Consider the following 18,835-nt stretch of genomic DNA (forward strand, 5'->3'; position numbering starts at 1 on the left):
CCCGTTTCAGGTGCAGCTGGTGGGAACGAGAGAGGGGACCTTCTCCACAGTGGCCCCTCAGTTCTGGAACTCCCTCCCGAAGGACACCAGAATGGCTCCCTCCCTGCTATCCTTCAGAAAGCCAATAAAAACCTTTCTCTGGAATGAAGGAAGCTTTTGGGGAAGACATTGGGTAACCAGGCTTGGTCCACATCCATGGCTGATGGGCTTCGCAGTGTTCTGATAATAAATAAATACCTGGACCGAATTAAATGATCAAGTTGCAGAAAATGTTCAGTATTTGTTGTAGTTTCACTTAGACCAGGGGTCCTCAAACTTTTTAAGTGGAGGGCCGATTCACAGTCCCTCAGACTGCTGGGAGGCCGGACTATGATAAAATAGTCCAAAATTAGGATTGTTGTTGTTGTGTGCCTTCAAGTCTTTTCAGACTTAGGTCAACCCTAAGTCTAAAGTTTAGGACAGAGGCCAGGTAAATGACATTGGAGGGTCTTAGTTTGGGGACCCCTGATCTAGACGATCTCAAAAGACCATAGGTAAGCAAAGAGACCTCCAAAGACCATCTAGATGGTCTCATAAGACCATCAGTAAGGAAAGAGACCCTCAAAGACTATCTAGATGATCTCATCAGGCCATCAGAAGACCATAGGTAAGGAAAGGGTCCCCCAAAGGCCATCTAGATGGTCTCATAGGACTGTAGGTAACGAAAGTGACCTCCAAAGACTAGGTAGTTAGGTCAACCCTAAGTCTAAGGTTTAGGACAGGGGCCAGGTAAATGACCTCGGAGGGCCACATGTGGCCCACGGGCCATAGTTTGGGGACCCCTGACTTAGACCATAGCTGCTATGGTGTGACAATTATGTCAATCCTTAATTTCATTGCCTTAATGTGATGAGGTCCCTTGACAGTATCCTCTTTCAAGATTTTAAACAGTTCAGCTGCAAAAGAAGATCCACGAATAAAAGTGGGGGAGGCTCCTTCTTTGGAGGCTTTTAAGCAGAAGCTGGATGGCCATCTGTCGCAGTGCTTAGAAACCATTTCCTGCTTCTCGGCAGGGGGGTTGGACTGGTTGGCCCGTGAGGTCTCTTCCAACTCTATGATTCTATGAGTGAGACTTAAATGTGTGCCTTTAAGGGAGCTCCTCCCAGGCTGCTCTTAAAGAGACAGTAGCCTCTGGGCTACTAAATGAGGTGGCCCCGCCCCTCCGCTTCCACGTGCCCCTCCCTTCTGCCTCCGGAGCTGAACATGGCTGCTGCGGCTGGAGCCCTGCGAAGGTTGCTGAAGCCCTCGGTAAGCGCGGGATCGTCCCGGGAAGACTGTCTAGATTTCATGCCCTTGGGTCCTAAGCAAAGAGGGTTTTGCATTCTCCCTTTGCATTTTTGCCTAGGACAGCCTTGCAATGGCTTGTCCTTCCTGCCTTTTGAGCACCCCGGGCCTTGAGCACGCTTTTGCAAGCTAAGGCTTTTTTTTCCCCCCTTGCAAAGGTGCCACCCAGCCTTGCACTACACTGCAGAATTAATGCAAAGTTTGGGCACCACTTGGAACTGATGTAGATCAAGGAAGTTATAGTTTGACGCAGTCTTTAGCCTTGGTGGCCTCGCCAAACTACAACTCCCAGGTTTCATAATAAAAGTAAAGATCTCCCCCTGACATTAAGCCCAATCATGTCCGACTCTGGGGGTTAGTGTTCATCTCCATTTCTAAGCGGAGGAGCCGGCGTTGTCCGTAGACACCTACTAAGTCATGACTATGGAGCGCCGTTACCTTCCTGCCAGACCGGTACTTATTGATCTACTCACCTTTTGCATGTTTTCGAACTGCTAGGTTGGCAAAAGCTGGGGCTAACAGCGGGAGCTCACCCCGCTCCTCAGATTCGAACTGCCGACCTTTCAGCAGCTCAGTGGTTTAACCCGCTACACCACCAGGGGCTCAGGTTTCATAGCACTGAAAATAATGGGAGCAGTAGTTTGATGAGTCTCCCAACACTCGTGTTACCTTCCCGCCACAGCGGTACCTATTGATCTACTCACATTTTGTACGTTTTCGAACTGCTAGGTTGGCAAAAGCAGGAGCTAACAGCAGGAGCTCACTGCGTTCTCAGATTCAAACTCCCGACCTTTCGGTCAGCAAGTTCAGCAGCTCAGCGGTTTAATCCGCTGCACCACCAGGGGCTCATAGGTTTCATAGCACTGAGAATAATGGGAGCAGTAGTTTGATGAGTCTCCCAACGCTCATGTAATTTTCTGGGTAGAGACTTTTAATTGCCAGTGACTCAATGCTATGGAATCATGGGAGATGTAGTTTAGTAGGGGATCAAGCTCTATGGCAGAAAAGGCTATAGAACTTATAAAACTGCAACTCCCCATGAAGGAGCCATGGCATTCCAACTGCATTCAGATAGTCATGCATTGCACTCACGTCCCAAGCAATCATGGGAGTTCAGTGTATATTTTCTGAGGTCTTTGGCCTTCTCTGGCAAAGAGTGCTTGTGCCTTAACAAACTACAACTCCCATGATCTCATAGCATGGAGCATGGCATTCCAACTGCATTCAGATAGTCATGTATTGCACTCAAGTCCTTCGAGGACAACGCTTCTCTGCTTAGGGTCCTATCAACGTTTTTACAGCACTATTACAGTATTCCACCTTAACTGCCATGGCAACATAGGGTGCATCCACACTGCAGAATCAATGCAGTTTGACGCCACCTACACTGCAGTATTAATGCAATTTGATGCCGCTTTAACTGCCTTGACTCAATGCCATGGAATCATGGGAGTTATATGTATATTTTGTGAGGTCTTTGGCCTTCTCTGCCAAAGAGTGCTTGTGCCTCGTCAAACTACAACTCCCAAGATTTGATAGCATTGAGCCATAGCATACTGCATTGATTCTAGTGCCGTGCCGAGCAGCATTAATTCTACAGTGCAGTAGAGGCACACTTATAAGTGCCATGGTTTAGTGCTATTGAATCATGGGGATTGTAGTTTTGAAAGGTCCTTAACCCAATGATTTTCAACCTGTGGGTCCCCAGGTGTTTTGGCCTACAAATCCCAGCCAATTTACCAGCTGTTAGGATTTCTGGCAGTTGAAGGCCAAAACATGCAGGGATGCTGGTTATCACCTACAAAGCCTTATACGATTCAGGTCCAGCCTATTTACGAGACCGCATCTCCCCCTATGAACCTGCACAGGCTCTAAGATCTGCTGGAGAGGCCCTTCTCTCGGTCCCACCTCCATCACAAGTGCGGTTGGTGGGGACCAAGGAGAGGGCCTTCTCGATTGTGTCCCCCGACTCTGGAATGCCCTCCCCAGGGAGATCAGGCAGGCCCCCACACTTCAAACTTTTCAGAGAGAACTGAAGGCTTGGCTTTTCAAACAGGCCTTCGATAATGGCTAATGGAACATCCAACAATTGAAGGACTTAACTTGGTTGAAGTTTACCCTGGTGTTTAATATCAACTGGGTACTCCAAATGGGTTTGTATACAATGTTTTAACTTTTTTACTTTTAACCTTTGTTATGTTTATTGTTATTTTATTTTGATTTGATGTGGTTTATGTTAAGTTTCCCTGTTATGTTGTATCTTTTATTTTTTTTGGTGTACCTTATATTGACTGGGTTATGGGTTATTGTTGTTTTTTATATTTTATGTTGACCTGTTTATATTGCTGCTATTTTGTAAGCTACCCCGAGTCCCTCTAGGGCAGTGATTCTCAACCTTCCAAATGCCATGAACCCTTAATACATTTCCTGATGTTATGGTGACCCCCAAACATACAATTATTTTTGTTGCTAATTCATAACTGTTTGAATCATAATGTAAACATCTGATATACATGATGTATTTTCATTCACTGGAACAAATTTGGCACAAATACCCGGCACGCCCAAATTTGAATACTGGTGGGGTCGGGGAAAATAGACCTTGATATTTGGGAGTTGTAGTTGCTAGGATTTATAGTTCACCTACAATCAAAGAGCATTCTGAACTCCAAAGAACGATGGAATTGAACCACTTGACACACAAAACTCCCATGACCTACTGGAAGGAAATACAGTATACTTATCCAACATTCTGGATTATCCAATGCATTTTTGTAGTCAATGCTTTCAATACATCGTGATATTTTGGTGCTAAATTCATAAATACAGTAATTACTACATAGCATTACTGCATATTGAACTACTTTTTCTGTCAAATTTGTTGTATAACATGATGTTTTGGTTCTAAATTTGTAAATTCATAACCTAATTTGATGTTTAATAGGCTTTTCCTTAATCCTTCCTTATTATCCAACATATTTGCTTATCCAACGTTCTGCTGGCCTGTTTATGTTGGATAAGTGAGACTCTACTGTACTGGAAGGGTTTGGTGGACATTGACCTTGAGTTTTGGAGTTGTAATTCACCTACATCCAGAAAGCACTGTGAACTCCAAACAATGATGGATCTGGACCAAACTTGGTACAGATACTCAATATGCCCAAATGTGAACACTGGTGGGGTTTGGGAGAAATAGACTGGGGCATTTGGGAGTTGTAGTGGCTTGGATTTAAAGTTCACTTACAATCAAAGAGCCCCTTGAACCCCACCAACAATAGAATTGGGCTAAACTACCATGACCAACAGAGAATTTGGGTTCCTAAGACCATCAGAAATATGTATTTTCTGATGGCGACCCCTTTAAAAACCCTCTCATGATTCCCCCCCCCCCCTCAGGGGTTCCAAACCCCAGGTTGAGAAACACTGCTCTAGGGAAAATGGGGTGGGATATAAATAAAGATATTATTATATTATTATAAGCTTCAGTGGGAGCCTCCGGTGGCGCAGCGGATTAAACCGCTGAGCTGCTGAACTTGCTGACCAAAAGGTCAGCAGTTCAAATCCAGGGAGCGGGCTGAGCTCCCGCAGTTAGCCCCAACGTCTGTTCAAAAACATGCAAATTTGAATAGATCAATAGATGGCAGGAAGGTAACAGCACTCCATGGAAGCACTCTGGCAGGAAGGTAACAGCACTCCATGCTGTCATGCCAGCCACATGACCTTGGAGGTGTCTACGGACAACGCCGGCTCTTTGGCTTAGAAATGAAAATGAGCATCAACCCCCATAGTCGGACACAACTAGACTTAATGCCTGGGGAAAACCTTTACCTTTACCATAGAGCTTCAGTGGAGACACCTTTTCCCCATAATATACTCTTTCAGGAATGAAGTTCCATTCCGAGGGTTAGATTTCTCTCACTTCCGGTTGTCTCACCCCTGTTCTTAACTAGAAGTTGTTTGTAAGACAGATGTTTGTTACTTGGGGGCTGCCTGTACTGTTAGAACTGCCACCCTCTCCCTTCACCCATCTAGTACTGTGTGTGTTTTGAATAGAGGAATTGAGCCTTCTCCAAACCCAGAAGGAGATCTCCTGCTTGTGTGATTTATTGTATTTTTGGATCCAAGATGCCTTCTTTTTCTTCCCAGGCTGCCTGGACCACCACTTCCCCCTGGAAGGCATGCCTTTCCCCTGCCAGGCGGTGTCTCCCTGCATTTGCGGCTAGAAGCGCAAGGAAGAGCACTAGTACCAGTGCAGTGCCACCTTTTCCTCGGCATCATTTCTGTACTAGTAAGTCTGTTCTGCAGGAAGGGTTCCGTTGTGTGGTCTTACTTTTCATCCCAGTGAGCTTTGCTTGAGCAAACACACTGTATCAACTGAGGATGTATCTACATAGTAGAATTAGTACAGGGTTGCTGTGAGTTGTTCAGGTTGTATGGCCATGTTCCAGAAGCATTCTCTCCTGACGTTTCACCCACTTCTTTGGCAGGCATCCTCAGAGGTTGGGAGGTCTGTTGGAAACTAGGGAAGTGAGGTTTATATATCTGTGGAAAGTCCGGGATGGGAGAAAGAACTCTTGCCTGTTTGAGGCAGGTGTGAATGTTGCAGTTGGCCACCTTGATTAGCATTGAATGTCCTTGCAGCTTCAAAGCCTGGTTGCTTCCTGCCTGAGGCTCCTTTGGAAGCTTTTAAACAGAGGCTGGATGGCCATCTGTCGGGGGTGCTTTGAATGCGATTTCCTGCTTCTTGGCAGGGGGTTGGACTGGATGGCCCATGAGGTCTCTTCCAACTCTACTATTCTATGATTCTATGAGGAAATCCTTTGTGGGAAGTTTGAGCTGGCCCTGATTGTTTCTTGTCTGGTATTCTCCTGTTTTCTAAGTGTTATTATTTATTTACTATTTTTTAAATACTGGTAGCCAGATTTTGTTCATTGTACAGTGGCTTCTCTGTATAGTCTTGACGTGGCGGTTAAAGTGATCCAGCATTTCTGTGTTCTCAAATGATATGCTGTGTCCAGGTTGGTTCATCAAATGTTCTGCTATATCTGACTTCTCTGGTTGAGTTAGTCTCTGCAGTGTCTTTTGGCACCACTTTAACTGCCATGGCTCAATGCAGATCATGGGAGTTGTAGTTTTTACAGTCTTTAGCCTCGGTGACTCACCCAGCTACAACTCCCAAGTTTCATAGCATTGAGCCATGGTTGTCAGACTGCATTCATTCTGCAGTACAGAAGCATATTTGACTAGATACTTAGCAACACAAATACACACACAAGGCCACAAATATCTTCAGAAGTTCTCGATCTTTTTCCTTAAAGGAACGTAGTGAATGCCCAGCTTTTTTTCTTAAAATACCAACACTTTGTGCTATCTCTCCCTTTTCCTAGGTCCTCCAGCTTCTGTTCCTGCTGTCACTCAACATGCTCCCTATTTTAAGGGCACTGCTGTTGTTGATGGGGATTTCAAAGAGCTGAGTTTAGATGACTTTAAAGGGAAATATCTGGTTCTCTTCTTTTACCCTTTGGATTTGTAAGTAACATTCAGATGTCTTATCTCTTAAACCTTTGGCCTGCAAATGTTTAGTGGTGATAAAGGAATCTGTTGGTGGGTTTGCTTTCACTTCACATTAGGCCTTTTGGGGGAAAGTACAATATAGCTTTTGTGCAAATGATAAAAATGAACTGGAGGCAGTCTTTTTGGGGCATGGATTTTAGTGTGTTGTGAATGTATGTGAGGGAGAAAAAAAAGGTGGCTGATATGTTCATAAAACTCCTCTGGCTAAATATCCTAAAGGCACTAGACCTGTTTGATCTTGAATGCTAAGCAGGGTCAGCCTTGGTGTGAATACCTGATTCTGTAGACTATATTTTAGAGGAAGGAATGGGCAAAACCACCTCTTGAGCATTGCTTGCTTTGAAAAGCCATGTGAATAATTCACGGGTTTGCCATCACTTATTGCAACTTGAAGGCACACACAAATAGCCACACAAAGTATCATAAAAAGAAATGTTATGTAGATCAGGGATGGGAAATATGTGACCTTCAGATTTAGTTGTACTACAGTTCCTATCATTGCTCAAATTGGCAAAAGTCTTATTATACTACACAAGCCAACAAGTATTTTTCATCAGATATAATTTTGGGTCATTCTTACAGTTTTTGTGTGTGTGCTAAATTCAGATCTGCATTTATTTTTTCTCTATCATGTGTCAAGAGTCAGACACCAGTTAACAAACAAAACAGAGTTTATTCTGAAGATAAGCCAAAAATAACACAAAAACAAGCCATGCTATTTTCCCATGCTGGCATTCAATAAAAACTAAGGACGCTTCAATTCAGCTTAGAAGAAACAAATAGAGTTGACTGCAAGATAACATGCAAAATAAATGAAGGCTTGCAACCTTCCAAAAGCTGCAGCGTATAACAGAAAGTGCAAAAGCTTCTTTTAGCTCCAAACCATTTCTGCAAACAGACAGCCGGCTCTGCGAAGTTAAAGGGACAGTTCCCAAAAGAAAAACAGCAAACTGGCTTAAAAACAAAAAAACTAGAAGAGCAGTAAACTGCTTCCACGGTGCAGATAAAGCCGAAGCTTCAAAGGGATGATGAATAACCGTCGTCAGGAGAATCCAAGGTCAGGTCGAGAGGCAGCAGCAAATTCCAGAAGTCAGAAGCCGGGAGTAGTCGTCAGTCAGGGAGCGTAGACAGAAGCCAGGTCAAATTCAATCCAAAATCCGAAGAGGGTGCAGTCATCCAAACCAGGTCCACGATAAGACACAGCGAGAGCCAAGCCAGATGGTATCAGCAGCTAGAAATAGTAATCAGAATGCAGTCCAGGGAAACCCACACAGTTCCATCCCTCTGCTGTAAAGCAGTCCCAGATAACTTACATCCGAATCACAGTCCAAGTCCAGTCTTCATGGAAACACAGAGATCCCAACGGCGCCTCAGCAACACCTTGCCACATGCAAAGTGCATTGGCCAAACATTCCCATTTTATTCCCCTTCCTCCTGGGTGACCAAACACTCACACCCAAACACCAGGTGTCCCAAATCTACTCAGAGTCTGAACTCCACACAGCTAGAGCTCGTGGATCTGGAGTACCTAGCAATTCATCGGAGTTCCAATCATCCTGCCCACACTTAGCCCCATGAACACTTAAAGAACCATCCTCCCTTCTCCAAGCATCCCAAGTGGGATCAGCTCCTGCAGAAACCCCAGGTTCAGTAGTATCCATAGGCCCCAAATCCCCAGACATCTCTGGTGGCTGTGCCCATTCAGTGCCCGCTTCCCCAGCCACCACCTGTTCCTCAGCATCCATTTCCCCAAACTCCCCATCTGAATCTTCCTCAGAAGATCCCCCATATAGCTCTCTAAGTCGCTTCCTGCGCAATTCCTCCAGTGAACCCTCATCACGAGGGTTTTTTCTTCCTCTTCGGATCCCATCACCATCAACCATAATCCCCGAAGGCGCAGTCACAACATCATGTGTAGTTTTTGTGATCAGGCTAAATCAAATAATCAGTGCACTTACGCATTGATATCAGATTCTAATTCTATCCTTCAATTATATCTGATGAAAAATACTTTAAAAAGTATTAAAAGTTTTTAAAAAGTTGACATGATGGGAAAAAATAAAGACATATTTAAAATCAGCATAAAAATTTATTTAAACTGTGCTACTCTAATTTCTGATGATTCCAAAAAGTTTAATTTTGTTGACTTGTGCTGTGTAGCACAATTTTTGTCCCTGTGTTATAAATGTTATCTCCTACTTGGTTCTATCAGAAAAACATAGAAAAACTTTGTTTTTGTGGGATATCCTGCAGCACATTTTGCTATAGTTTTTCAATGAATATCTCATAGTGTCTCAGCCAATTCAACATCGTTTATGGCTGCCTCAATAATAAAGTTTCTGGAGTTTAACAACTACAGTAGAGTCTAATTTATCCAAGATTTGCTTATCCAAGGTTCTGGATTATCCAATGCATTTTTGTAGTCAATGTTTTCAATATATTGTGATATTTTGGTGCTAAATTCGTAAATACAGTATTTACAACATAACATTACTACGTATTGAACTACTTTTTCTGTCAAATTTGTTGTATAACATGATGTTTTGGTGCTTAATTTGTAAAATCATAACCTGATTTGATGTTTAATAGGCTTTTCCTTAATCCCTCCTTATTCAAGATATTTGCTGATCCAAGGTTCTGCTGGCCTGTTTAGCTTGGATAAGTGAGACTGTATTGTACTTTCAAAGTATGTACTACACAATTAAACAGGAAATAACACTTTCAAACCAGGAATATATTTTTTTTCAGGGAAAGTCAAGGACTTCAATGAAAATGTCAAGGGAATTATGGTTGAGATATACTTGAGTAATGAACTTTTTAGACACTGCTGTAAGAGGACAGTCTGTTCTTATCACTGTTGAAGCTGGACAAATGTAATATAATGATGCACGTGTTTAAAAAATTATCTTACTATGGTTGTTAAAAAAAGTAAAATAAAATAAAAGTAACCCTGTATGTGACAGCATTATGTTATTATAGAGATGCTGACTAGTTCCTTGCAACTGGAATTAGCTATAGTTGATTTGAAAGTATGTTTGACAAAATTAAATAAATAGGGACTTTCTGGATTTATTACCCAACCAGCAATCTATCTAGGCAGCTGTGAAGTCCAATCCTGCCACAGTTTTTCTGCATTGGAAAAATGAAATTAGTTTAGTAAAACTGTAGTTAAAATGAAATTTTAGAAACTAGATTTTTTGGGGGGTAGAATTGAGATCTGCTATCGCATACAGTTTGGCTGAGACTTTTTTGTACAAAAAAATAATATAGCTTTCAACTGAAAAAAAAGTTAAGTTGTTTTTCAGTGTTTTAAGTTATTTGCATTGAAGTTCTGTTGTTTGTATATTTTAGTGTGATCCCAAACTTGTCAGGCCTTGGTTTGTTTGTTTTTAAGTAAACATCAGCAATGTTAGAGATTTGCTTTTTTAAAATCGTGCCAGAAGCGACTTGAAAATATACTGCAAGTCGTTTCTGCTGTGAGAGAATTGGCCCTCTACAGAGACGTTGCCCAGGGGATGCCCAAATGTGTTGCTGGGAGGCTTCTCTCATGTCCCTGCAAGCTAGAGCTGACAGATGGAAGCTCAGCCTGTCTTGCGGATTCAAACCGGCAACCTTCAGGTCAGCAGTTCACAAGGGTTTGAAGCATTGCATCACCACAATTCCTTATTTGCTGGGATCACTTTTGTCCCAGTCATTTTTGTCTATACAAAACAAAAATTAGTAAATGCCATGTGGCTATTGCTTACAGAATAGATCTCTGGGAAATGCAATATTTTGTGCTTGGATGATTAAATAATTAGGACACGGGTGGTAAGTGTTTTTCCATTTTGATGATCTACTTCCCTACATTTTTTCTTGGCAAAATGGTCTTTGGTTTTGACCTTTGAACTAAAAATCTGTGACTTAGACTATTTATGCAAAGCGTGCAAATATTTATTTTTGTGTTCTCTGAACTTTACAGTGGAAAAAAGTCAAATTTTGCTTTTTAAAAAAACTGTGGCTTGCTCTTTACACTCTGCTTGTGTTTCTTCCTGCTAGCACTTTTGTATGTCCGACGGAAATTATTGCCTTCAGTGACAAAGCAAATGAATTCCATGATGTGAATTGTGAGGTTGTTGGTGTGTCAGTGGATTCTCATTTTTGCCACCTTGCCTGGATAAACACACCACGAAAGGTATGAACACCGCCTCTAACTGAACTGAGTGGTTATTTTGTTTTTCAATGAGAGCACCTTTACCAGGGATCATACTTGGTTGTGTATGTGAGATCAGCAGGTTTAATTCTTTCAAAGCCACTTAATGAGTTTGCTTGATGGAAAATGAATAGCGGCTCACTTGAAACAAAAGTCAGTTAATCAAGGTGGAAGAATCTTGATGAGTTTTAAAAGACCAAATTTTACGATTTTAAATCACTTTTTAAAAATTGCGAATACTAATTATGATTGTGCTAATATTAAATCTGAAACAAATCACAGTATCCTAACAGAAACATTTCTGCACTGAATCAGTTTCTCTGCCAGATACATTAAGATGAAATATACTTTTCTATGTGAATGTAAATCTAGAGCAATCTTTCAAATGCCAATATTAAACTGTTCCGGTCCATGCTATCTGTCAAACCGTATCTCCCTATATAGACCACCTCGCGCACTGCGGTCAGTGGAGGAAACCCTACTCTCAGTCCCACCTCCATCTCAAGCGCGGTTGGTGGGAACGAGAGGGGGGGGGGCTTCTTCGTGATAGCTCCCCGCCTCTGGAACTCCCTGCCCAAAGATTAAAAAATGGCTCCTACCCTCCTCTCCTTCAAAAAAAACTTTTGAAAATACACTTAGACACTTTAGCATATAGAGAGGAGAAGGACGAGCACATCTTATGTCAACTTTACGGGGATACTGGCAAACATATCTGAATCTTATAGGTTGAAATGATACACTTTAGCTTTTATTGATATATTATGGATATTTATATGTTTTTGGCTTACTCTTTTGCATTTTGGTCGTTTTAACTCTTTGTGATACTGTGTTTTTAGTGTAACTATGCTTATTTAAATGTTAGTATTGTCATCAGTATTTTATATATATATTTGTTTTAGTAGTTATAAATTTATTATGTTGATTATATTGCTTTGAGTTGTTTGTCTTTGTTGATTACGGCATTGACTGTTTGCCTTTTTTTATATGTAAACCACTCTGAGTCCCCTCAGGGAGAAAGGGCGGTCTATAAATAAAGTATTTAATTATTATTTATTAATATTTATATCCTGCCTTTTTTCAAAATTAGGACCAAAGGCAACATACATTTCACCAACCAAATTTTAGGCATTTCTTTTTCAACTGATGACAATAACCTGCTCTAGTTTGGCTGCTAACGATTGGGCATTAGTTTAGCCTCTCAACCATGGACAGTTTCATTAATTATTATTATTTATTTTATTTTATTTCTCTGGATTGGCACAAGCCAAAGACGAAGTTAATTGATAAAATTAATATAGCTTAGTGATCAATTCTGAATTATTGTTTAAGTAATATATGAAGAGGTATCAGTATCCAAAATTTTATTTAAATGAACTTTTTCTCCAGCTGATGTAAAACATTAACTTGCAACATGCTGTCTCTATATATCTTTTATCAAATGATTTGGAAGGCTTAAACAAGTACTTTGTGTTTTCCCTGTCTCCTTGTCATTCTTCAATAGCAATCCGTGAATTCTCCCCTACCAACAACCAAGACCAGCTCTGCAGAATAAGGCTTATATAGCAGTTGTACCTTTAAGTGTCCAAAATAGTAGCCCAATTTCATGTTCTGGCTACCATACAGAGAGCTTTTAAAATTTATTTTGTTATGAATGGGAAGTGAATTAAATTACAATGTTACATTTATTTATAGTCTTTGCTTCATGTCTGTTAGCCTTGAAGCCTGTGATTCCATGTGGGTAAATTTATGCATGTGCAAACTTTGTAAAATTGAAATACCAGTGATCAACCAAGGTCACTCAGAGACAGACCACGGGAAGTCCCTGAACACTAATGAATCTGATCAGCCTTGTCTCAAGGAGAAGTTGTTTATCTTCCCAGTTGTGGTGATGCTGTGAAATTTAGTAGCAACTGGTACTGCAGTGCGCAAACAAGCTTACACATGTACACGGAGCATAACTAATAACAAGATTCAAAAAAGGTGAAAACCACTTAACAGAAGTAAAAAGCACCTAGTCTTATTTATTTTTCAAAGTGTGGTGTAACAAATATTTCCAAAAACAATTTCTTTTCATGGGATAAAAAAGTAAAACAAGTTAATAATAATAACAATAATAAAATAATAATAATCTGCATCTCTTTGGGCTTTGCCAAAATTTGGGCCAAGCCAAAAATTAAAAACGCAAGAAGATCCTTTCTGTAATTATTTAAATATCCATTGCCTTGCTTTTCAAAGCCCAGCCAGCTGCTTAGGGAAGACCACTGCAGAAGTAAAGCAGTTTGACACCACTTTAATTGCACAATGCTTTTATGGCTCAATGCTATGGAATCTGTTGTTTGATGAGGTACCAGGACTCTTTGGCAGAGAAATCTATAGACATTGTAAAACTGCAATTCCCATGATTCCATAGCATTGAGCAATGACAGTTCAACTGGTGTCAAGCTGCATTCATTCTACTCTGTAGAGATGCACCCTATGTCATGAAAATCTGTCTTTTCATATCTCTGTATCTTTTATTCAAACCTTATTGTCAGTAAACTTTTCATCACAGAATCTTCCAGTTTTTGAGTCTGTCCACAACTGAAAACTGAAACGCCACTTTTCTCTCTTTCATTAGAATGGTGGCTTGGGCCATATGAATATCCCTCTTCTGTCAGACATAACAAAACAGATTTCCCGAGATTACGGTGTGCTTTTGGAAGGACCTGGTCTTGCATTAAGGTGAGAGATGTCCTAATGAATTACCATTATTATGTACATCAGTGGCTCTCAACCTGGGGTGCCCAGATGTTTTCGGTCTTCAACTCCCAGAAATCCTAACCTCTGATAAACTGGCTGGGATTTCTGAGAGTTGTAGGCCAAATATATCTGGGAACCCCAGGCTGAGAACCATTGATGTACATGTTTGACTGCATTAATGGAAATATATCCTAAGATTGTTATAAAATAACACAAAATGCTTCAGTTTATTAACCTTGGAAGAGGTACTAGGATGGTTTTCTGTTTGCAGGCTTTGCTGTTCAAGGCATTGAAAGCCGAATTGGGAAATGTATGGCCATTCAGATGTTGGACAGTATTTCCCATGTTCCTGACCTGGCACTGTTCTGACTATGGCTAATGTGAGATACATTCCTCCAACAGCTGAAAGGCCATGTATTCCCTCCTTCCGTTTAAGGAAATGTTGTGTCAGATAATATTATCAGCAGGACCTCATAAGGCAACTAGACTAATCTCATTCTGACATGGCAGTTGTGTGTGCAAGAAAAAAAAAAAGCATGTAAAGTATATCCAACTGTTCCCTTGTCTTAGACAATAGAAACCAGGCAACAGTCATTTGCTTTAGTCTCAAGGATGTTATTTTCAGTACTACATGCCACCTTATAGCAGTTTGTGACCACTTTTTTCAAAAGTACAACATGGACGTTATCTCCAATACAACCTAAAATATTCAAACGTTTTATTGTAATCCTTGCTGTAATTCAAAACTGGGGCTAAATTGGGGATTGGCCATTATCAGAGAAAAGATTCCAGTTCAGTCCAAAGCATGATAAGAGGTGAAGTCAAAAAATAGTTGGGTAAGTTTTTTCTGAAGGACTTGTTTCCTATTTTGGGACAAGGAAACCTCCATAACCTTTTGAAGATTTTATGATCTTTGGAAAGGATGACCTTGTTAGAAGTCATAACTTTTGTAAAATAATAGCATGACCTGTTAGAATCATAACATTTTGGGAAAATGGCATTTATGCAAGGCAATCAGGTTTCACAGCTGTTAGACTAGTAAACTTAGATATCTCTTTGTTCTGTTAGGACAGGGGGCCCCAAACTAAGGCCCGGGGGCCGGATGCGGCCCTCCGAGGTCATTTACCTGGCCCCCGCCCTCAGTTTTATAATATAATATATTGTATATACATATAATATTGATAATAATATTATAATGTAATACAATATAACACTAATAATAATACCATATAATAATAATTATATATTCTATATTACATATAATATTACTAATAATATTACAGTATAGTGGTATAGTTCAATATAGTAATATATAATGCTAATATTGTGCTATGCTAATAATATAATATATTGTATGTACATATAATTTGTAAGCCACTCTGAGTCCCCTTTGGGGTGAGAAGGGTGTGATACAAATGTAGTAAATAAATGCAGTAAATAAATAATAAATAAATTTTAGACTTAGGCTCACCCAAAGTCTGAAATGACTTGAAGGCACACAACAACAACAACAACAACAACAACAACCCTAATTAACTTGACTATCTCATTGGCCAGAGGCAGGACCACACTTCCCATTGAAATCCTGATAAATGTATGTTGGTTAAAATTGTTTTTATTTTTAAATATTGTATTGTTCTTTCATTGTTGTTGTTGTTGTTGTTGTTGTTTTTGCATTACAAATAAGACATATGCAGTGTGCATCGGAATTTGTTTGTATTTTTTTCAAATGATAATCCGGCCCCTCAACAGTCTGAAGGATTGTGGACTGGCCCTTGGCTTAAAAAGTTTGAGGATCCCTGTGTTAGGACATAAAACAAAAACATATGTGTGTATACACACACACACACACCAGAATTTCAGAGTGTTCTTTTAGTTACCCAAAAAGATCTACTCTCCCTTAAAATATATTTGCCTTTAAATCATGCTCTCAAGAGAAAAAAATAAGCAGACTTCTTTAAAAGTAACATAGTGGTTTACTCAAAAACTTCATGTATTCAGCATACAGGTACTTTGCTTATCAATCCAATTATAAGTAGATTTGAAGTAGTTTCTCTGTGTAAGTAGCACAGGGCATCTTTCTTAGACTCAATAGTCCATAGTTCAAAGCATCTCTCTGTTCTGAGAGTCTAATAGAGTCTTTGTCTAGTCTGAAAGTCTAATGAAGTCTCTAAGCATACTGTTCCTTCTGAAGTCTAAAGCATACATTTCCTGCTGAAGTCTAAAGGCATACTGTTAATAAAAGTCTGAGTCCTGAACAAGCCCAGTTCTGATCACATGGTCTGCAGCCCCTCCCACAACAAAGATTAAAAATCTGCAAACCAATACACACATATACAATACAGTAAGCAATCTGAATTATATACATAACAAATAACTAGTGGAGGCTTGAGAAGGTTGCTATTTCCAACATTCTATTCTACACTTTTCTTGATAAAGAATAAAGACTGGTATTGGTGTTGCACTGATTTTTCTTGCGTTTTGTTGTCTTTATATTGTGTCAGTCTCAAGAATTGAAAGCAGGTTATTTTCATAAAGCGGCTATTTAAAAAAATCATCCATGGGTGTAGCTGGAACATATTTTAAACAGGAAAAGAATCTCTGGGAGGTGTATTTTTGCATGCCAGGCCCTTTACATGTATGCATTTTGTTTTATTTCTTTGAAGGGGTCTCTTTATCATTGATCCTAATGGAATCATCAAGCATTTGAGCATCAATGACCTCCCAGTTGGTCGCAGTGTGGAAGAAACGATCCGTTTGGTAAAGGCCTTCCAGTTTGTAGAGACGCATGGAGAAGTCTGCCCAGCAAATTGGACACCAAACTCCCCCACGGTGTGTTGGCAAACATAATACTCTGGCGTGCAAATGTGGCCAAGCCCCTCTTAGCTGCTTTGAGTCTCCTTCAGGAGAGATAAAGTTGTGTCTCAATAAATATAATAATAATTTGCTGCTCCTAATTTGTAATGTATAATGGATCTGAGTTCTGAGTCCCCTTGGACTTATTATTTTATTATAATAAAACTTATAATAATAAGTTTTATTATTATTTTTATATTATTATAATAAGTCCCCGGTGGCACAGTGCACTAAACTGCTGAGGTGCTGAACTTGCTGACCAAATGTCAGCAGTTCGAATTTGGGTAGTTGGGTGAGCTGCCGCTGTTAGCCCCAGCTTCTGCCTACCTAGCAGTTTGAAAACATGCAAATTTGAGTAGATCAATAGGTACCACTCCGGCGGGAAGGTAACGGCACTTCATGCAGTCATTCTGGCCACATGACATTGGAGGCATCTATGGACAACGCCGGCTCTTCAGCTTAGAAATGGAGATGAGCACCAACCCCCAGAGTAGGGCACGACTAGGCTTAATGTCAGGGGAAAACCTTTACCTTTTAATGTGCACCCATTATCTGAGGCCATAACCTTTTGGAAATAAATGGTAATCATAACCTTGTTAAAAAGAAAAAAAAATGCCATATCCGCTTGGCAAATGTGAATCTTCATAAACATGTGGAGACCACCTTTTGAAAACCGCAATTCAAAAAAAGCATGACCTTTGAACAAGTGATATTCACAAGCATTCATGTAATGGTGCACAGGTAACTCAGCTATTCAACTGAAGAACCATGTCTTTGAACTGTCAAGGACAAAAACATGCCACAACAAAAATATATCTGGTTAGCAGCGGATGGTTGTTTTTTAAAGTTGAAATTGCAGTTGCAGTCCCTTGAAACCTCTTAGTTTAAAATATGCATTCAGAGATAAAAACAAAATCTTCTTTGAAAAATAACATATCTTGTTTATTCATAAACATCTCGTATTAATTCATACAGGCACATTTCTTATTAAAGTTCAGTTGTAGATAGGATGTAGTTCTCTGTGTTGAGTACACAGGGTATCATTCTTAATCAATAGTTGATAGTATTTAAATATACTTGTATTCATTGAAGTCCATAAGCATACTTCTATATTGAAGTCCAAGCAGCAGCATGCATCCACCTCAACTGAGGTCTGATGGAAACATACTGAATACAAAATGGAGTCCTGAGTCTGAAGATGCTCAGTACAATCACATGTCTATAGTCCCTCCCACACCAAAGAGGTACAGTCAAACTGGCAAATCAACATACACATAGAATACAGGCTAGCAAGTATATACATTAACAAATAAATAGTGAAAGGCTTGAGAGGTTGCTATTTTCAATAGAAATTTCACCTGGTGATTTGAACAATAATTCATTTGAGGTTCCAAGAAAACTATTCATTAGTTTAAAGGATTATGGGCAATTTGCAGTAATTAATTGCTGCCTTTATTTGAATATAGCATTTAGTTCTGACTTCTTCTTTTTGCTTTGCAGATTAAGCCAAGTCCAGAAGGATCAAAGGAATACTTTGGCAAAGTCAATAAATAAGATCATGAACAATATAGAGCCACTATCATGTTTCCTCAAGCCAGAAGCTGACAACTTGTGAAGGCAGACTTGATTGTAATAAAAACGCACAGTTGTTTTAATAGTTGTTCTGATGAAAACATGGTCTATTTTGTAGGATTGTGAAGACGAGTAATTTTCTTGCCCACGGAAGTTTGGACATCTCCTAAATGTAATAGCACTACCAGAAAATGTTTGTAATTAAAGAGAACTATCTGAAGAAAAATAATTATTGCCTACTATAATCACTCTGATTTGCCTTTCTGCTCTTTGTTTAATCACAAAATAGTATACTAAAAATTGTCTTCAGGAAACTGGTTAGCATTTTAAAAACACAAAGCAAAGTACGAAACAGACAAACAAGGGCTGCATAGGGAAACAAGTAAATTAATGTCAATAAACTTGTTTTTCCATTTGTTAATTCATAGCTTTTGCTTATCAAGCCTTGCTTCACCCAACTACTGTTTTTCTTATGTTACATCACAGTGCATTGTGGCCTGAGGTCTACTTTTATGAGACTATTTCCATCTCAAATTTTTTTCTGCCCCTCTCTTTTCCTCCGGACATAGTATGACAGGG

The 18,835-nt window shown here is 39.9% G+C and overlaps 1 protein-coding gene across 1 annotated transcript; it reads left to right on the forward strand.

Annotated features, from left to right (window-relative positions):
• The first annotated feature begins 1,136 nt into the window (after window positions 1–1,136).
• On the forward strand, window positions 1,137–18,485 carry prdx3 (peroxiredoxin 3). The gene is made up of 7 exons (XM_008119540.3): window positions 1,137–1,287; window positions 5,470–5,611; window positions 6,711–6,852; window positions 10,936–11,071; window positions 13,707–13,810; window positions 16,495–16,660; window positions 18,185–18,485. Exons 1-7 carry the CDS (start codon window positions 1,183–1,185, stop codon window positions 18,236–18,238), a joined length of 849 nt encoding a protein of 282 aa, XP_008117747.2. The 5' UTR covers window positions 1,137–1,182; the 3' UTR covers window positions 18,239–18,485.
• The last annotated feature ends 350 nt before the right edge of the window (window positions 18,486–18,835 follow it).

The sequence above is a fragment of the Anolis carolinensis genome, chromosome 3 (assembly GCF_035594765.1).
Source record: "Anolis carolinensis isolate JA03-04 chromosome 3, rAnoCar3.1.pri, whole genome shotgun sequence".
NCBI lineage: Eukaryota > Metazoa > Chordata > Lepidosauria > Squamata > Dactyloidae > Anolis > Anolis carolinensis.

What these genes read in the sequence shown, in the direction of transcription:
- prdx3 (XM_008119540.3), top strand. Translation starts at nt 1,183, where the DNA reads ATGAGGTGGCCCCGCCCCTCCGCTTCCACGTGCCCCTCCCTTCTGCCT. An exon ending in TTCTTTTACCCTTTGGATTT is followed by an intron (nt 6,853 to 10,935) that starts GTAAGTAACATT and finishes TCTTCCTGCTAG; the next exon opens with CACTTTTGTATGTCCGACGG. An exon ending in GGACACCAAACTCCCCCACG is followed by an intron (nt 16,661 to 18,184) that starts GTGTGTTGGCAA and finishes TTTGCTTTGCAG; the next exon opens with ATTAAGCCAAGTCCAGAAGG.